The sequence below is a fragment of the Astatotilapia calliptera genome, chromosome 12 (genome assembly GCF_964374335.1).
Source record: "Astatotilapia calliptera chromosome 12, fAstCal68.1, whole genome shotgun sequence".
Classification (NCBI taxonomy): domain Eukaryota; kingdom Metazoa; phylum Chordata; class Actinopteri; order Cichliformes; family Cichlidae; genus Astatotilapia; species Astatotilapia calliptera.
This window is the reverse complement of record NC_137433.1, coordinates 39,475,286-39,492,785: the sequence shown is the minus strand read 5'-3', so window position 1 is coordinate 39,492,785 and position 17,500 is coordinate 39,475,286. Positions and strand designations below refer to the sequence as shown.

At 48.5% G+C, this 17,500-nt stretch overlaps 3 protein-coding genes and 1 long non-coding RNA gene across 10 annotated transcripts in view; 1 reads left to right on the top strand and 3 right to left on the bottom strand.

The window, feature by feature from the left end:
* Window positions 1-4,308: 4,308 nt before the first annotated feature.
* LOC113033609 (uncharacterized) lies at window positions 4,309-7,016 on the top strand. Of its 2 annotated transcripts, none has more exons than XM_026187579.2 (4): window positions 4,309-4,588; window positions 5,761-5,853; window positions 6,374-6,491; window positions 6,574-7,016. In XM_026187579.2, the coding sequence occupies exons 1-4, from the start codon at window positions 4,478-4,480 to the stop codon at window positions 6,882-6,884; spliced, it is 633 nt and encodes a 210-aa protein (XP_026043364.1). In that variant the 5' UTR covers window positions 4,309-4,477; the 3' UTR covers window positions 6,885-7,016. The 2 variants fall into 2 exon arrangements, with proteins under 2 accessions (XP_026043364.1, XP_026043363.1); XM_026187578.2 differs by having other exon boundaries at window positions 6,371-6,491.
* On the bottom strand, window positions 4,958-5,894 carry LOC145432259 (uncharacterized). The gene is made up of 2 exons (XR_013912540.1): window positions 5,754-5,894; window positions 4,958-5,662 (listed from the first exon to the last, which is right to left on the bottom strand). It is a non-coding gene; the product is annotated as an uncharacterized LOC145432259 (long non-coding RNA).
* A 1,848-nt stretch (window positions 7,017-8,864) lies between the features above and the next one.
* ppiaa (peptidylprolyl isomerase Aa (cyclophilin A)) lies at window positions 8,865-13,702 on the bottom strand. Its single transcript, XM_026186457.2, has 4 exons — window positions 13,140-13,702; window positions 10,448-10,567; window positions 10,163-10,335; window positions 8,865-9,260 (listed from the first exon to the last, which is right to left on the bottom strand). The coding sequence occupies exons 1-4, from the start codon at window positions 13,206-13,208 to the stop codon at window positions 9,128-9,130; spliced, it is 495 nt and encodes a 164-aa protein (XP_026042242.1). The 5' UTR covers window positions 13,209-13,702; the 3' UTR covers window positions 8,865-9,127.
* Window positions 13,703-16,060: 2,358 nt separating this feature from the next.
* The window catches only part of LOC113033098 (zinc finger MIZ domain-containing protein 2-like), a 20,654-nt gene continuing 19,214 nt past the window's right edge, over window positions 16,061-17,500 (bottom strand). For all 6 annotated transcript variants that reach the window (XM_026186451.2, XM_026186450.2, XM_026186456.2 and 3 more), the window contains 2 exons: window positions 17,377-17,500; window positions 16,061-17,074 (listed from right to left, as the gene is read on the bottom strand). The exon at window positions 17,377-17,500 is cut by the window's right edge and continues 80 nt beyond it. In XM_026186451.2, the coding sequence (XP_026042236.2) occupies window positions 16,967-17,074; window positions 17,377-17,500 (232 nt within the window). In that variant the 3' untranslated portion in view covers window positions 16,061-16,966. The remainder of the gene's footprint in view (window positions 17,075-17,376) is intronic.

The following is a 17,500-nucleotide window of genomic DNA, read 5'->3' as shown; positions in this document are numbered from 1 at the left end:
GAGGGGTAATTACAGCAGATACAATTAGAACTACAGTAAACATGTTGGCCATCTTTTTCTCATTGGGCCTCTCTTACACTGACACAGTGATGCTCAAATTGCGTGGAGAGGCCCACCTGGAGCTACTGCAGGTGGACCACTGACCACAGAGGGAAACTGGGACTGGTTTGGGTGAAATAAACACCTTCTTTCACTAACGGTGTGTTCACACCAAACGCGATGGACGCGAATAGAGCGTCAGGTTTACATGTAAAGTCAATGGAAAGGAGCGATGACACGCGATTGCGGGTCCCGCGAAAATTCGGAAGCAGATTTGCGTCGCCAAAACGCCTGAAACGCGCGTCAGTGTAGCGCGTCTGGCGCGTCTGACTCGCGAATAAAACCACGCGTGTGAGTTTTTGTGTTGCATTTTGTGCATACGCGCGTTTCGCGTCCCCCGCTCGAGTTGGAAAAATCTGAACTCCAGCGTCAAATCGCGCCGCGACAACCAATCAGGAGCCTGGTGACGTGGCTGTTACCTAGGTCAAAGGGGCAGATCCAGCCAAAGCCTTTCATACTTCAATGGAGGGGAAGGCTAATCAATGCGGTAGCAAACAACCTGGAGCTGTACAACACCAGCTGCTTTCAGTACCGAGCTTGGAGGAAGATATGTGAAGAGATCGGGCAACCTGGTAAGTTCATTCATTTCTCTTAAGTTTTCTCTAAAGTTTTCACTGACCCGGGGAAGCCGCACAAAAGCTAGCAAGCCACCGCTATTTTCCCACTGACGTACAAATACCGTTCTGCTTTTAGGCATGTTGTCATTTAGGAATATATTTTATTGTTTATTAATAAACAGCACACAGTGGTCCCGCTGTTCATCCGTCACTGCTTCACTTTTTCGCTGATTTTTTTATTGCACAGTACAGCATTGCATTCTGCAGCCTGATTGACAAATCTGCTCCGTGCCGTGTCTCCTGCACTTGCCAAATTTATCATATTTGGTTTTGATAACCATCACGTCCAATAGAAAAAAACAGCACAAAAACACCCATAACTATGAGCCTCATTCGGAAATAGACACCTGCACCGCGAGGGGAAAAGGCGCACGAAAGTGGCGGGCAGATATTTGAGAAGTGAAAAGAAGTTTACTGGATTTACAGAAAGTGTGCAATAATTGTTTAAACAAAATCAAGCAGGTGCATAAATTTGGGCACCACAAAAAAGAAATGAAATAAATATTTAGTGTATATCAATGTGTGTGTCTCCTATATGATATATGGGGTGCCTTTGTCTGGACGTGCTTCCCATCCAGAGCTGCACAGCACAGAGGGAAGTTCCAGCGCTCCTGGAATCCCTCTGTGATGGAGCGCCAGTCTCCAGGTGAAGGCACAGCCATGAAGTCGTCCACTAGACAGTCCCAGATGGCCGTCGCTGCCTGGGGGGTGATCTGGCTCACCGTGGACACACCGACTCTGAAACTGAACGCGATGGTCCTGAAGGAGTCCCCGGTGACAAGGAACCTGGACAAAATTGTTCAAAATCAGTATTATGTGTACTGCAGTTACAAAATACATTATTCAAATTCCAAAATACTTTTGTGATGTCAGATATAAATCACAAAACTTAAATCTTACATAAAACATTTTGTAATTATAAGGATAATTACAAAATGTATCTTAGATAATATCTAAAACAGTTGTGTTTTATTTTAACTTTAACATATCATAATTTGATTGGTAGCAACTTTCACAACTACAGTGAGCCAATCACTCATAATTCCTAAACATGTCAATCAGGTAGGAATGAAGTAAAACATTAATAGAAATAAAGAGTTGTATGTTGCTTAAATCATTAATATTTTTGAAAAATTAATCTGTGATAAGACAGCTTATCAAGATAGAACCATGTAACTAGAGATGAACCAAACTGTTCAGTTTTATCTAACTGTGTTTTAATAAAGGCTGGTGACCCCTGCTATAGAGTCTGACAGCTGCAGGGATTATATACAAATATTCAACTATCCCAGAATTAAACCAGGTCTAAATAAAAAGGAGTGAGTATCACTACAAAGGTTAACTCAGTGGTCCTAATGCTACAGTTTGATATCAGCAAACACCGAGCGCATACATTGATGTGACACCACAGCCATGCTATCATTCAAACACTGATAACAGCATAAATCGAATTAAATCGGGACTTGATGAGAGCTTCTGAGTATCACTAGAAATATTATAAAGAGTCGTCTCTGTACCACAGTTTGCTTTCAGTAAACACCGACAGCATTCACCGTTAGTATACCTCATCCATGTTAGCAGTCTATAAACGATAGTTTAGCATATATTAGCACAGGTATCAATAAAGGACTACCGTATTAAATACTTTTACTAACCTCAGGCGCTCTGCAGGTGGGATTGAGCGCCTGTAGTTGGTGTCTAGGCGGGCGATGCTGGGACCGACGCGGGACAGCAGGTCCTCAAACTGGCCGACGGTGATATCGCTGGAATCGGCCGTCATCCAGGCGCAGCTCCTGGAGCAAGTGGTGAAACTCACCAAACTGCTCACACCTCTGGAGGACCTGATGGACCCAGGTACGGCGAGGACGTCTTTTACGCCGCTGCTCTGCTCTCCACAGTACATAGAGAAGGGAGACTCTCTCTTCAAGCGCTAGCTCGACAGCTGCCATCTAGCAAAGATACTGGTCTGGCACAACTCCCTCCCACATTTCCGGTTCACGCGCGCGATGTATTTTTCTTGGACACGCGTTAAGACGCGAATGTGCACGCGTCAAATTAGGGGCGTTTTGTTCGCGTCCATCGCGTTCAGTGTGAACACACCGTAAGACTACAACATAACATGGCTGTCATGGTCCGGGTTCCCTCCCGGTTTTCCTGTCCACTGCTCAGGTGTATGTGGGGAGGTCCTGCGCCGACACACCTGTTCATTATCAGGTCATTACCCTCCTGTATTTAAGCACCAGCTCGAGCTTTCGCTGCTTTCGTTGTGCGATCGGACTCTCTGATGCTCGTCGATGTCTCTCTGCCATCACTCAAGAAACTCACCTGTAATCCCGAGCTGGAGTTTTCCTGTGGAAAGAGGAACGCCCTCCATCGTTTCCCTGCCTCTGGGTAAAACTCTGCCACCTGCTCCAGCAGAATCAGAAGCTGAACTCATCCTCACCTGTTCCGCCTCCTGCTGCAGACACCTGTCCATACACCTGAGCTAGCCTGAGTCCACTGACAGAGTTACCTTCATCAGTTATGATGCTGAGTTTGAGCGTTAAGGACTGATGACAGAGTCTGGATGGGGTGAAGGTGTGGAGTTTCCTGAACATGTCTCCAGACTGTCGATGTCGCGATCACCTTCGCTCAGTGGCGCTCCATCCTGCTAGAAGCACTCCAAGCTGCTCCTGGATGGTTGGAAGGTGTTGGTCTGTGAGGACGTCGCAGTGAGATCAGCTTGGAGCTCTGATACGGTGGGACTGCAACTCCACACGTCAGGACTTGGTCCAGAAGCTGAGACGCAGCAGAAGAAGACGGGTCAAACACTAATGTGGGTGGAGGGCTCATCCAGCAGTAAAAGTCTGAAACTGTTCCTCAGCGAATTGCAGAAGCACGCAGAAGTCATCACACTGAAGCGTCTGAGGAGGACAGACGATGTTTCGTGTGTGAGCAGCTCTGACTCTCCTTTAAAGGGACGCGTGAGCGTTTCCCGGGTCGGCGTGTTAGGAGCCGCAAGCTCCTTCAGACACGCTCGCAGTAAAGCAAAGAAGCTTTGATGCGCGCCATCGCACGGCCACGTCTCCATCCAAGCACTCGAGATCGTTCATGTTTCATCTTAACCCTTTGTGTCAGGCAGACTGACTTTCCTTTAGTTCTTCTTCTGCTCTGTGAAGCGCCGGCTTCAGTGTCGTCATCTCTTAAATCAGCTTTAATCACCTGCAAACACTCACACATCCGCCCGCCTGAGAGACGCAGCTCCAGCTCTAATGAGTCTTTAAGGTGGCCTTTCAAACCACATGAAGTGAAACCACACACACACGTACACACACACGTACACACGCGCACACACACACGGCTCTACCTGTCTTGTGTCTCCAGGTGTGTTTTAATCTCTCTGTGGTCTCTGCGGTGTCACATATCAAACAGACTCCCGCCTCACCAGAGGCCGCGGGGCTTCCAGGAAGGAAGTGGCGGCGGCACCGTCTCCGCCGACTGATCTGCTGGAGCTTCAAAAGCTCCTTCAAAAACTTCTGAGGACCCGGCGGCTGACAGAGGGCAGATCAGAGGGGAGGGGAGGGGTATAAAAACAAGCGCACCTGAAGGCAGCAGGTAGAAGAAGGCGAGCTTCATTCGGATAAGCAGGAAGGAGACTCTGCAGGTTCGCTCTGATGACTGAAAGAAACGCAGCTCTGTAGGACTTTCTCGTGAAGAGCTCAGAGGAACTGAAGAAGCTGTGAAGCCGTTTTCGCCCGACTGATCCACTGATCGATTGGAGGATGTGGATGCTGCGCAGCGTCCTGTGCGTGTCTGTGGTCTGCGGTCTGGCTCTGGACTCAAACACCATCAGATCCTCCAAAGAGTCGGCGCTGCAGAGCTCCGAGCTGCCGGTAAGACGAGGACACCTCACACTCTGCATCCCGCTGCATTCCGTTTACGTGACGTCGAAAGCCTCAGGTCAGCGCGACCTGAAGCTCCTCACCTGTTCATGCTGCACTGCTGCCTCCCGATTGGCTGACTGGATAACTGATAAATAAGCAGGTGTTCACAATAAAGTGCTACAAGTTGGATCTAATTATTCAAACCTGAGACAGAAGCTCATTCGTTTATTTTAAAAATTATTTTGAGACATTTATTAAAAATAATTGTATTAATATTTTTGAATGTTTAACATCTGGAGTCAACTTAAAAATCTGCTTTGTCCATTCAAGCTTCCTTTAATCTTTCCAGCAGAAAGAAAATTCATTACATCCGTTTAGTTCAGTATGTTTGAGTTGAATTTTATTTACACAGCACAAAATCACAGCAAAGAAAACCCACAGAAAGGTGTTGGTGTCAGTGGGGAGGACGAACCCCCTCGAACACAACAGAGCTTAGGCAGCAGCAGCAGCGAGAGGGAGAGTCTCTGATGCTCTGAATAAATCTGTGGATGAAATGTGAGAGCAAGTTTTCAACTTTCAGATTCATCAGGACAGAAAATCGCTGAAATCGTGAAAGCGGTTCTTCAGGGTCGCTTTAAAGACGTTAGACTGATCTCTCGCTGCTCGTGCACGAGGCCTCATTTCACCAGTCTGCAGGAAGCTCCAGTGTTAAAGCTTCCTGTGTGCTGAGTTTTCAGTTTAAGAGCCTTAAAGGCCAAAAACAAAGCGAGACGGCGTCGCCCAGCGCAGACGCGTGTCCTGCTCTCTTTGCATGCACACTCATTTAATACTTCTGGTAAACGTGTTTCTGGGTTTTGTCCTGCCGTCGCTGTGATGTGAAGGATCTGTGTACAGCAGCAGGTAACAAAAGTCCAGCTTCACAGGCACAGGTGACGCTGTCATTACTGCAGCAGGGCGGAGTTTCTGTTCACGTGAAGCTTTGTTGTCTCAGATGAAGATCTTGATCAGCTCAATGATCATTGATCACTGACCTGATGGATGAATCAGTCTGTGAGGAGCGCGTCTTCACAGGGTTCAGCTTCTCTGTGTGGACGGATTTCATTTTTTAAGATTCATTCAAGAGAAAAAAAGCAGCTGCTTGGCGCCATCTTTAACTCTGACATCACTCTCTCACCTTTTAGGATCGTTCCCATGACGACAGGATGGAGACAAATTCCAACTCCCACCGACGACAAAGCCCGCCATGTACTTCGACTCAATGCAACGCACCTCCGGTCAGTACCGCCTAGCCCCGCCCACCTGCCGGCGCTAGTAAATCTGTCTCCTGTTAGCTGGAGTTTAATTTGGTAAATTAATAACAAAGTGAATAATAAAGGTTTATTGATCCTCCATCGACCTCCACCTGCAGGCTTCACGTATTCACAGCGACGTGTCGGTGCAGCGCTCACGGATACTCACACACTTTGACATCAATACTTTACGTCTTCACTCAGTGTGACGCAGTGATGACGTCCTCAACAACTTTATTCACAGACATAAACAAAGGCTAACTGCTAACGCTGCTGCTAAAGTGTGCATGTCAGTAATGAGTGACATCACACATGAGCACTTCCTGTTACAGTTTGAATTCACTTTACATTTATATAAATAAGTACCAGGAGGCCCCGCCCCCGCTGTGCATCACTGCCCTACAGGATACAGCGCGTTAAGGCGACTGTTATTATTTGGTGCGATATCAGTAAACCTAGATTGGATGACATCATTTGTCTGATGATTCTTGCCTGTGTGCAGCAGAGTGGGCGCTGCAGTAACAGAGCTGACAGAAGGCCGTCCCCCAGTGACGGACAGGCGGACGGACAGGCGGGCAGAGTGACGGGAGGACAGAGGGACGCTGACGGCAACAGGACCAAAAGTGAGAGACTGAGCATGTGCTGCTTTCCCAGAGTGCACTGCAGCAGGAAGCGGGCGTGCTAACATGTGTGTGTGCGTTTCAGCTCTGGAGATGTCGAGCTGCGTGCGGTCCGGCGACTGCGCGGACGGCCTGTGCTGCGTCCGGTACCTGACCGGCAAACGGTGCCAGCGGATCCCGGTGGAGGGCGAGGCCTGTCTGCTGCGAGGTCCAACCAAGCGGAGGAGGAACCTGGGACGCTGCGACTGCGATGCGGGGCTTTTCTGCACCGCCGTGGACCGGGTAGAGACGGGCAAAAACAAGGGCCAGGGGGTGTGCGCGCCCCGGCCGAAGCAGGGCCAGCGGAAAACAAGGCATTCTGGGAAGAAGCGGAGGACGGCAGAGGGGAGCTGCTGACGGACTCATGAACTCTTTATTTAAGTCTGTAGAAGGTTTTAGATGTTTCTCATATCACAGGTTCATCCAATCAGCAGCTGCCACACTTTCTCCATCACTGTCACTTCAACCAATAAAAGTCAATGAAAGTTGGTCTGAGCTCTTCTCAGGTGTGTGGGCGGGCACAGGTGGGGTTTGACTGACAGCTCTGTGGGACAAACTCCACCCTTATTATTCATTACTCACTCGCTGAGCAGCATTGTGACCCTGCAGTTCCTCTAACGTCCACCAGAGGCAGCAGCGACTCAGGCCCCATAGACTTCCATGTTAAAACTGATACACAAACTGCTTGGTGTCCAGTGTTGGGCAAGTTACTTTGAAAAACTAATTAGTTACAGTTACTTCTTCAAAAAAGTAACTGAGTTACAATTTTAATAATAATGGATTGGATTTATATAGCGCTTTTCAAGGCACCCAAAGCGCTTTACAATGCCACTATTCATTCACACTCACATTCACACACTGGTGGAGGCAGCTACAGTTGTAGCCACAGCTGCCCTGGGGCGCACTGACAGAGGCGAGGCTGTCATATCCACATACCAGGACAGAGTCCGGGGATCGAACCAGGGACCTTCCGGTTACAGATGCGCTTCCCAACCCCCGACTAAATATAAATATAATATAGAATATTTATTATATATTATAAAAGTAATTAATTACTAGGAAAAGTAACTATTGTGTTACTTTAAAAAAGTGTTACATTAAATGATGCTTTTTAGGCAATGTAGTGCAAATTAAATGAGCCAAACTGTAACAGCCTTAGAGAACTCAGCTAAACAAGTATTTTTCTCCATGCAAAAGTAAATAAAAAGGATACTTTATAATAATAATAATAATACTGTATAATAAAACAAACATTTTTATAAAGTACAAAAATATAAACAGGTAATACAAAGTGTCAACTCCATGGCCATTTACAATCTATTTGAAGTCACACGTGCAGTTCTTGCAGTAGAGGTTTATTAGAGTCCTGCTTTAATGTCCTCTGCTTTTTTTTTTTTTTTTTAAACATGAACTCTTGCCACATCCACACACCCCTTACATCCATCGTAGCCATTAAACCAGTGGTTGCATCTCAAAACAAGGAGCTTCTCAAATTTCTTAGCATAGAGTCTCTTTGGAGAGAAGAGGAGCTTCCCAAGGCTACAGTCTTTGTACTGAGGCACTGAATGGCGTGGCTGCATTGTATCTTAGTGAAATATTCCTTATCAGTGCACATCTATTCTAATTCTAATGTGAGCCCGAGGCAGGTGAGGTTTACGGCACAAAGAACCACGATGGTCTGAGTGAACCCTGAAGTTATCTGGATATACCAAACACCTCCTTCCTGGTGGAGGCTCTGCTCGAGCACGCTCAGAGGAAAAGCTTCAGTTTATTTTATATGAGAGCATCAGCAGAGGCGTGGAGCTGCTCCACCTGCAGTCACACACCTGTGGGTTCTCACCACAGCAATGCACATTATACGTTCTTCCTACACTGCTGCGCGCACACACACACACACACACACACACACACACACACACACACACACACACACACACACACACACAGCCGCTGTGAGCGACTTTAACCTCGTGTTTCTGTGATGAATGCAGTGCTCTGTGTCAGCTCCGCCCTCCTGTTCAGGTGCAATTCCACAGCTTTACCAGCAGGTGTCACTTGTTAACAATTTAGAAAGGCCTGCACCTGTGAGAGTAATCAGATTACACACCAATCACCCACACAGTTCAGCAGAAACGCTCCAGATTTACTGTGTTAGAACACATTTCACAGTGACATCACTTCCTGTCACAGCTCAGGTGTTCGGCCGCAGGTAAATTTTATTGCTGAAGTTCAGAACAACGTCTGTCCTTCTTAAATACAATTTAAAATGGCCACGCCGATTGCGAGGGTGGCGGCGTGCAGACGGCGAGCTTTGAGACTCAAACATCACAACACACGTTTCAATTGTCAAGGCATCGTTTGTTTTATTCTCTTTGATTTAACGAAAGACCGTCAAGACTGTGGAAAAACGTTAATGCAAAAGAAACTTCCAAAAGGCAAAGTCACAAATGCAGCAACAGGATTTAACAGAATAAAAAAAAGAAAAAGGGGGGACAGAGGGGGATCAGGTGGGTCTCCATCAATAGGAATGTTGAATGGTGGAGGGGTGGAGCCTAAACAGGGAGCAGCTACAGGACGGGCGGGCAGGAAGGGCGGTGAGCTCAGAGCTGCCCGCAGTTGGCGATGACAACCTTGCCTTTGGGTTTCCCACTACTGGTGCCAAGGCTCTCCATCTTCCTCACCACGTCCAGCCCCTCGACCACGCTGCCGAACACCACGTGCTTCCCGTCCAGCCTGTGGGTACAGAGAGCGCCGTCAGGACACAGTGAGACAAACAGTCTGAATACACTAAACTGACCTCTGACCTTCAGCTTAAAAACCAACCATGACGCCTACTTAAAAAAAACGAGCTTCCTTTATTACCTCCTTCAGCCAAGGAGACACCAGAGGATGCTTGAGGAAACTAGCAGCCCACGCCACCAAACGCATCATGAAACTGTCTGCACGCCACGACACGTCCTGACTAAACACTGCTGATTGGAGAGATTTAAATCTAAACACGGGGCCGCCCCGTGATGTCAGCCACAGCAGGTTCACTGCAGCCATAACCAGCAGTCATCTAAGGAGGGAGTGAGTGACGCGCAGAACAAGCGCACGAGAAAAATTCCCCGCGCGACTAGAGCTGAGCCCACGGACGGGGTTACCGTGTGCGTCAGTCCTGTTTGTGCCTGCAAGCTGAGTTTGTGTTTCCAGCGCGTGCAGTCCCCTCCCACACCTGCGCACGTTTAAACCACGACGACCCGCTGACAGCGGTTTTAGATCAGCGCTTTTGTTGCTCGAGCCCTTTGTGAGATTAAACCTCGTCTGCAGCTGAGAACATGGGCGGAGCCAAGCGGTTAGAGGTCGTTCGCGTTCACCGTTACCGTCTCAGACGTCAGAATCACTTTATTATGTTCCATAAACATTTTGTTCTGAGCAGTTCTACTTCAGGTTTAACTGAAAGACTAACACGGCGTCATGTTTGACGGACTCCCAGCTCCTGATGACGACACCATCTGACCGTTACCTCTGGTCATTTGATAAAACACTCCAGCACAACCCAGAGCAGGAATATTACATCAGTGCCGATGGATCACTTCACACCAGCGTGGGTCTGACTTCCTGTCTGTGAAGCACGGGTCCGAGCACGTACGTACCATGTCGTCTTTTCGGTGCAGATGAAGAACTGAGACCCGTTGGTGTTGGGGCCGGCGTTGGCCATGGACAGGATGCCGGGGCCGGTGTGTTTCAGGGTGAAGTTCTCATCTGCGAACTTGTTGCCATAGATGGACTTTCCTCCGGTTCCGTTGTGGTTCGTGAAGTCGCCACCCTATGACATCAGAGGCACGTTACAGATCACATGTTCACACAGGTAAGGAGTACTGTAGTGTCTTATTAAATCTGCTCTCACTTTCTCTGTAGAACCTGCATTTTGAGCTCACCTGGCACATAAACTGTGGGATGATGCGGTGGAAGCTGGATCCCTTGTAGCCGAATCCCTTCTCGTCGGTGCAGAGGGCGCGGAAGTTCTCAGCAGTCTTTGGCACCACATCAGCACGGAGCTGCAGGAACAAAGTTCAGAGAGAGGGAAGGGATGACTTTGATCTTGAGACTCCACCTCAGCCGGCAGCTCCTACGTATGGTCGCCAGCCAAACTCCGGAGGTTTATCAGCCATGGTGAACTTTGCTCAGCCCGCCCACAGCCTTACAGCGCCCTGCTCTGTGGCGCTGCAGGTAAACGTAGCAAGCCCGGCCGACTTCTGCTCAGCCCGAGTGGAAGAGCTGCAGCACTGCGTCTGCAGGGCCCCCACAGCAGTGACGCCACCGCGGAGGCATGACCAGAGGTGCAGCAGGGTGAGGTCTGCAACTGCTGCGCCTGCTCAGCAAAAACACAGTGTGCACCTTCATCTTTTTTATCCTCCATCTGCTGCGAGAACTGGGAAGCTCCGGTTACCCCACAAACCCCCCAACCCTGCCAGGAATGCAGCCGTTCTGGTTTGGGCCGTTTTTAACCACTTTATCCACTGGGGTGCCCCAGGGATCTGTCCTCGGGCCCCTTCTTTTCATCATCTACCTTCTTCCACTCGGACATATTTTTCGTAAATATAATATTCAGTTCCACTGCTACGCCGATGACACCTAACTCTATCTCTCTACCAAACCTGACTCTACTCTTCCTCCACCCTCCCTCATCCTCTGTCTAGCTGAACTTAATTCTTGGTTCTCCTCCAACTTTCTTAAACTCAACAGCAATAAATCGGAACTTCTTCTGGTTGGCACTAAACGACTGCTATCCAGAATTAACAATTTCTCTCTCACCATCAATAACTCGCTGGTCCCTATCTCTCCCTCTGTGAAAAGCTTGGGTGTCATTCTCGATAGCACATTATCCTTTAACTCACATATCAATAATATTACACGTGCAGCATATTTCCAACTCCGTAACATTAATCGCCTCCGCCCCTTCCTCACACCTCACGCCACTGCCATTCTCATCCATAATCTTGTTATCTCTAGAATTGACTACTGCAACTCATTATTATTTGGCCTCACACAAAAATCTATCAACAAGCTCCAACGTGTCCAGAACTCTGCTGCCCGTATTATTACTAGGACTTCTTCTACCCACCACATCTCCCCAATCCTGAAGCAACTTCACTGGCTCCCGGTCAAATTTCGCATCCATTTTAAAATAATTCTGTATACATTCAAGGCTATTCATTCTCTCTCTCCACCGTACCTCTCTGACTTATTACAGATGAAGCTCCCATCCCGCTGCCTCAGATCTTCATCTTCTCTTTCTCTCTCTGTTCCCTCTGATCACAATGGGAGGGAGGGCCTTTAGTTGCTCTGCCCCTCGACTTTGGAATTCCCTACCCCCGGACCTCAGAAATATTAGCTCATTCTCTCTTTTTAAGTCCACCCTCAAAACTCATCTGTTTAAAATTGCCTATTCTTAAATTTCTGTATGTTTTAACTTTTATCTTCTATTTTTACCATTGTGTATATTTCCAGTTTTTCTGTTGTACAGTGTCCTTAGGTGCTTTGAAAGGCGCTATTTAAATAAAATGTATTATTATTATTATTATTATTATTATTATTATTATTATTATTATTATTATTAACGCGTGCATGCTGGGAACGCCCATAACGTCCTGCTGCTACAAGCACAAAATGGCTGGACGGCTAGCACTCATGCTAGCTATTTTTTAGCCTGCAGTTAACCTGGTTAAACAAACATAAGCCCGCCAACGAAGCGCCCCATAAGCGGCAGCTCGGTTACGTAAGGTTAGGTTCTCACACCGGGAACAAAGGGCCACACGGTAACCCCGCATCCGCATCTCAACTCCCCTCCCCCCGCGGACCGCGCCAGCTCAGTGGAAGATTCCAGAAGCAAACACGGGGAACAGCGCAGTTAGCCTCGGTGGCTAACAGCCACAGAACCGGCTACTCAAGTTTTATCACACGAGCCTCAGAAAAAGCGTTTCCCCGCCCCGTTCGTCTCACACAGGCGACAGTTCACCGACAGCAGCGCGGCTTTCCCGGGTCTGCGAAGGCCGCGCAGCCGCAACAAAGAGCCTGCAATAAAAGTAGCATTAGCATCGCTCATTCGTCGGCGGGTAAAATACTCGCTCCGAGGGGCGCGGGCCCAGTCTGCGCCTCCATGTGACTCGAGTTTGAGACATTTTCCGACCACAGCTAACCCGCTGGTCTCCAATCAACCGGGGACTAATGACTGTGAGCAGACAGGCATTCAAACCAGAGTCGTTCAGCCCCGGGACGCTGACATTGACATCAAAATCACACTAGCTGCATTCTACGCGCCAACGGCGGCCTCTGCAGCTGCAGTCGGCCCCGGAGCGCCTCGAGCGGCGCTGGCGAGCAGCCACAAACACGTGCACAAGGCCCCCCCAACACGCTCGTGACAGCTCGGCTAGCTGCTGTGATGCTACAAGGAAACAGGAGGCTGCCCCCAGCAGCTGAAGCCCGGTCCACGCTGCCAGGAAGAGCCGCGGCAGAGGTGACTATCGGCACCCAGCAGCAGTTACTAACCGCCGTCTAAATTCAGTAGCAGTAAGCCCCACCGACCCCCGGGATAAACTACCGGCCTGCGCACCGCAGCAGCGGCCTCACCTCCATCACGATCCGGCCCTGGGCTGTACCGTCAACGGTGATGTCGAAGAAAACTTTGGGCCTGGCCATTTCAGTAGGTCGAGCTGGAGACGGAGGACTGAGGAGTTTCCCGGCGAAAAGACACAACGGACCACAAGGAAACGAGAAGATCCGAGGATAAAAATTTATATAAGACGCGAGTGGGCGGCGTGAAATCCCAGCGAACCAGTCAGTAACACGGGATTATTTGATTGAAGCGTGTTTAATCCAACCAGCAGAAAGAATAGCGAAAGCTTTTCTCTAAGTGGACGACTGAGTTTAACGGTGCGTTCTATTCGTATGTCAGGCCGACCCGCCCGGGCGGGGCTTGGGTGTTGGGAAGGCTCCTGTCCTCGGAGCACCGCCCCGTTTCGGCGTCCAGTTTAAGGAAAAAGTGAATCTCTCTAGTGCCAAAGCGGCGCGCGCTACAAAAATAGACAACGCGAACCTCCAATGGCAGCAGAGCACACGAGGTGGTGGGAGGGGTGAACGTCAAGTCTGGCAGCCAGCGGGACCGTGCTGCCACCGCCGGGGGAGGGGGGCGCGGTCACGCGGCCAGGGCGCGGTCCGGTGTTTCCTGCAGAGAGCGGACTTACTCATCGTGGAAATTTACTGCGCGCGGAAAAGTTCAGCTCGAGACGAAGTTCAGCAGCACAGCTTAGCGCGCAGACTCAGACTGAGCTGCGTCACAGCTGCAGGAGGTTCGTCAGGAAATCAGCTGTAAACAGTGACAGAGAACGAGTGCAGCACCCCAAACACACCGTAACAGTCTGATTAAAGGGTCAAATTCCCCCACACTGCTGTGCGAAAGTCCTGAGCCCCCCACCCCATCAGTTGCAGGAAAATGTGAAACACGCAGTGATTCTGAATTCAAAATGTGAAACATGTAGAAACATGTAGTGTTATATTCACTGATGTACCTGCAAACACAACATTAGCCTGAGGGTGTGAGCAGCTCTGTGAGGGTCTTCAGGAACAGTTCTCATTTCAGGGAACAGAAGATGATTGGCTGAAGCTCCAGGTCATCTCTACTGTGTCGGGTGGATTCTTCCTCTTTCCTAAGGATGTGACTCTCAGATGCTACAGACACACTTTTAGGCCTCACAACTGTTCTTCAGAGATCTACAAAGTTTTCAGCTCACAGCTCTTTGGGACTCTGCTCACTGGTACAAAAACATTATTTTATGTTAAACTGTTATCAGTTTTCAGATTCAGCTAAAGAAATGGGAACAGGTGTGTTTGAGTGACAGGCAGTGTAAAGTGCGCTCAGGTGTCTGTGTGCACACAACACCAGCTCCTCATCCAGTCAGGAGCCTTTGTGCTGCATGAATGATTCATAGGTCAGAGTTAAGAGGCTTAACGGGGAAAATCGTTCAGTGTCGATGCCGCCGAGCTGCTGTTCAGCGAGCTATCGATCAGTGACCTTTCATCACATAGGTGCTGAGAGAGAGAGGCTTCCTGCTTAAAACCTTAAGGTCAGCTTTTCTTAAAATAACGGAGCAGTGAATACCAGGAGAGGCCTCGAGGAATCAGTTCAACTAAGAAAGCCGTCTGTGAGAGAGGGAACAAAGACGCAGTGCTGTAAATGTGCTCCGTGTCCAGCCGTCGCAGTAAAACCTGCAGAAACCTCAGCGCCCTCCACGCAGCCTCACAACAAATCAAGGTGTGCATGTGCTATGTCTTACAGTGCACTGGACTTCCTGTTCACTGCACATAAGCTGATCGTGTTTCATTAACTGATATGAAATCTTAGAAATCTTCACCTGCTCGATTTTGTTCCCAGAATGTTTTACCTGCACTCACGTCCTTCATCAAGAATTTATTCTTCTTCCTGCTCCTTTTCATGCATGGAAACAGTGTTACTTTAATTGAAAGGAAGGTTGTGTATGGGAATGCATTACTGCTGTACCATGTGTGAAACAAATAAATAAAATAAATAAATTAAAAACTCACATATCTGGATTTAATCCTGGGCTCGGCTGTTTAAAAGATGTAATCTGGATACAAACCATCCCGTTTGGGTAACCCAGTTTTTAAAGGTTTCCAGTACTCTCACTGGGCTGCAGAGGGCGCCAAAACTCACAATATCAATGAAGCTTCACTGAATCAGTGAAACTAAGTTTGATAGTAACGGCTGTTCCTTTATCAGAGAATTCATCCTTTTATCCACAGCCATGTTTACCTTCCTCAGGTCATGATATTAAAGGTGCAGTGTGTCATTCTCTTCACTGTTTATCACCTCTAGTTTTTTGGCTATTATTACTTTTCCTGTGTAATCCAGTCTCTAGCCTGGTGCTGGGATTGGTTAATCCTTGCCAATCCATAGTCTAGGACTAAAAAAACCCTTTGAACAACCAGATTTCAGAACATGATCCTGACTGGATTAATTCTGCTTTTGAACCAACCGTGAAGATGATTTATTATAAAACTGAATTGTTGGAGGCAGGTGCACCCACCAACACCAGACTCCATTCAAAGTTTGATTTTTAGATAGTCTTTCTTTCCATTAGTCTTGATTTAATTCATAACATAATACCGACAATATTCCAGATGACAGTTTACTGAACACAGAGCCAGAGGTTTGAATGTTAAACTGAATAAAGTGGATGTGGAATCTACTTTGGAATTCATGTCCTCAGCACCAAAATCTAACCTGTGAGAAAAACGTGCCAGAGTTCATTCAGAAATGTGCAAATTTAAGGAGATGCCGTTTTGTACGTTTCTCTGACCGAACATGTCGTCGATCAAACACCAGCCAGTTTCTTACTGTCACATTAAATATGTGACGTTTCCTCTTTTATTCACGGGGACTCGTTTCAGCGCGAGTAATGAGCGGTGTGGACGTCGATGCCCGATGAAGACCTCGGGCTCTTCGCCGTGATGAAAGCGCCGCAGCCTCTGCGTGTCTTTCCAGTGTCTGTTTATTAAATTACAAACTTTATGTTATGAGCATCGTTACTGAATCATCGTGTACAGGTTTCCATGGAGACACCACAACTGTTGGACTCTAAGTCACTATACAACAACACAGGATGATGATGAAGATGAACCAGCGTTTGTCACTGCAGCTTCAGCCCAGATGTGAGTAAGCCACATGTGCAGACCGCAGCCAGGTCAAAGGTCAACCAGCCCGCTTACAAAAAACCCTCATAACATGAGGGGAGGAGGCTGAGCAGCTACAGCCGCCCGTGTTGCCTCTCTCTGATTGGTCATCAGGAGGTCCGTGTTGCACGCCGGGGCCGGGCGTGGACCCCTCAGCATCTCCAGTGAGAAAGGAAAGCGTGTCCGTGGGAAAAGACGCCGCTTACAGCTCGTCTGCAGCCATCTTTGCACCGAAACTCCCGGCTGTGACGCGCCACACTGCTGCCTTCACGGGTTTCACACCCACCAACAGCTGGAACCGCAAAGGACGCCAGCCGCACTGGAATAACCTGAATCACGGGCTGAGCCAAAACACTGACAGCCAATCAGATGTCAGTGTTGTGCTGTTACACGAAGAGCGACTGGGTGACATCGCTGTGGGCGGGGCAGGTACGTGAAAGCAGCGCTGTGGCGCCTCTTTGAACTGACAGGGAATGAAGGATGAAGCATCGAAACACAATTAAAAACAATAAAATAAAGTTACCATGGAGTTCATAATCACACAAAGAGATTTTTTAGATTCAAAAGTCGCCATTTTGTTTTCCTTCCTCCTCACGGTCCGCCCCTTCCTGTGCAGACGGTGCCATGTTGGCGGCGAGGATAAAAAATAAAGTTCGGATTTTGCCGTGACGTCTCGGCGTGGCCGACCCCGGAGCCGTGCGAGCGCTTCAGTTGTTCTCAAACAGCGACAGCAGGTCGTCGTTGTTGTTGCTCGGCAGGTCCGGAGGGCCGAGGTAGGACAGCAACTCGTCCGGGTTGGTCAACTCAGGAAGCAACTGCAGGAGCAACGAGGACAACCAGCGTTAGACTCGGCGCCGGCCCGCTCACGCTTCAGTTCACACAGTGGTTACGGATTAAGCACAGCTGATCAGCGTGACGCTCGCTTGACTCACCTGCTCGGTTACTAACGACCTGCTCGACGTTATTCTGGTGTTATTGTTTTATCACAACGTTTGTTTATTAAAGTCGTGTTGTTTATCGCCGTGACGATGGCATTTATCACAACACCTTTGTCCAGCACATTCTTGTTCTTTACTCACATTAGAAGCTCAGTAAAGTAGAGTCTGTTTCTACTCACGTCAAGAGAAGTTTCCGGAACATCCGCCGGGCCCCCGAGTCCAAAGGAGCCGTCGCCTTGGAGACGGGGATTCTGGTTGCTACGCTGCATCATCTGGTTGCCACCCCCCATTTGCGAGTTGCCA

Bases quoted from the DNA above. Each gene is read 5' to 3' on its own strand.
- LOC113033609 (XM_026187578.2), top strand. From the start codon at position 4,478: ATGTGGATGCTGCGCAGCGTCCTGTGCGTGTCTGTGGTCTGCGGTCTG. The intron at 5,854-6,370 runs GTCAGTACCGCC...GCCTGTGTGCAG, and splicing joins CTCAATGCAACGCACCTCCG to CAGAGTGGGCGCTGCAGTAA. The intron at 6,492-6,573 runs GTGAGAGACTGA...TGTGCGTTTCAG, and splicing joins TGACGGCAACAGGACCAAAA to CTCTGGAGATGTCGAGCTGC.
- ppiaa (XM_026186457.2), bottom strand. From the start codon at position 13,208: ATGGCCAGGCCCAAAGTTTTCTTCGACATCACCGTTGACGGTACAGCC. The intron at 10,568-13,139 runs GTGAGGCCGCTG...TTGTTCCTGCAG, and splicing joins AGGGCCGGATCGTGATGGAG to CTCCGTGCTGATGTGGTGCC. The intron at 10,336-10,447 runs GTGAGCTCAAAA...CTGATGTCATAG, and splicing joins TCCCACAGTTTATGTGCCAG to GGTGGCGACTTCACGAACCA.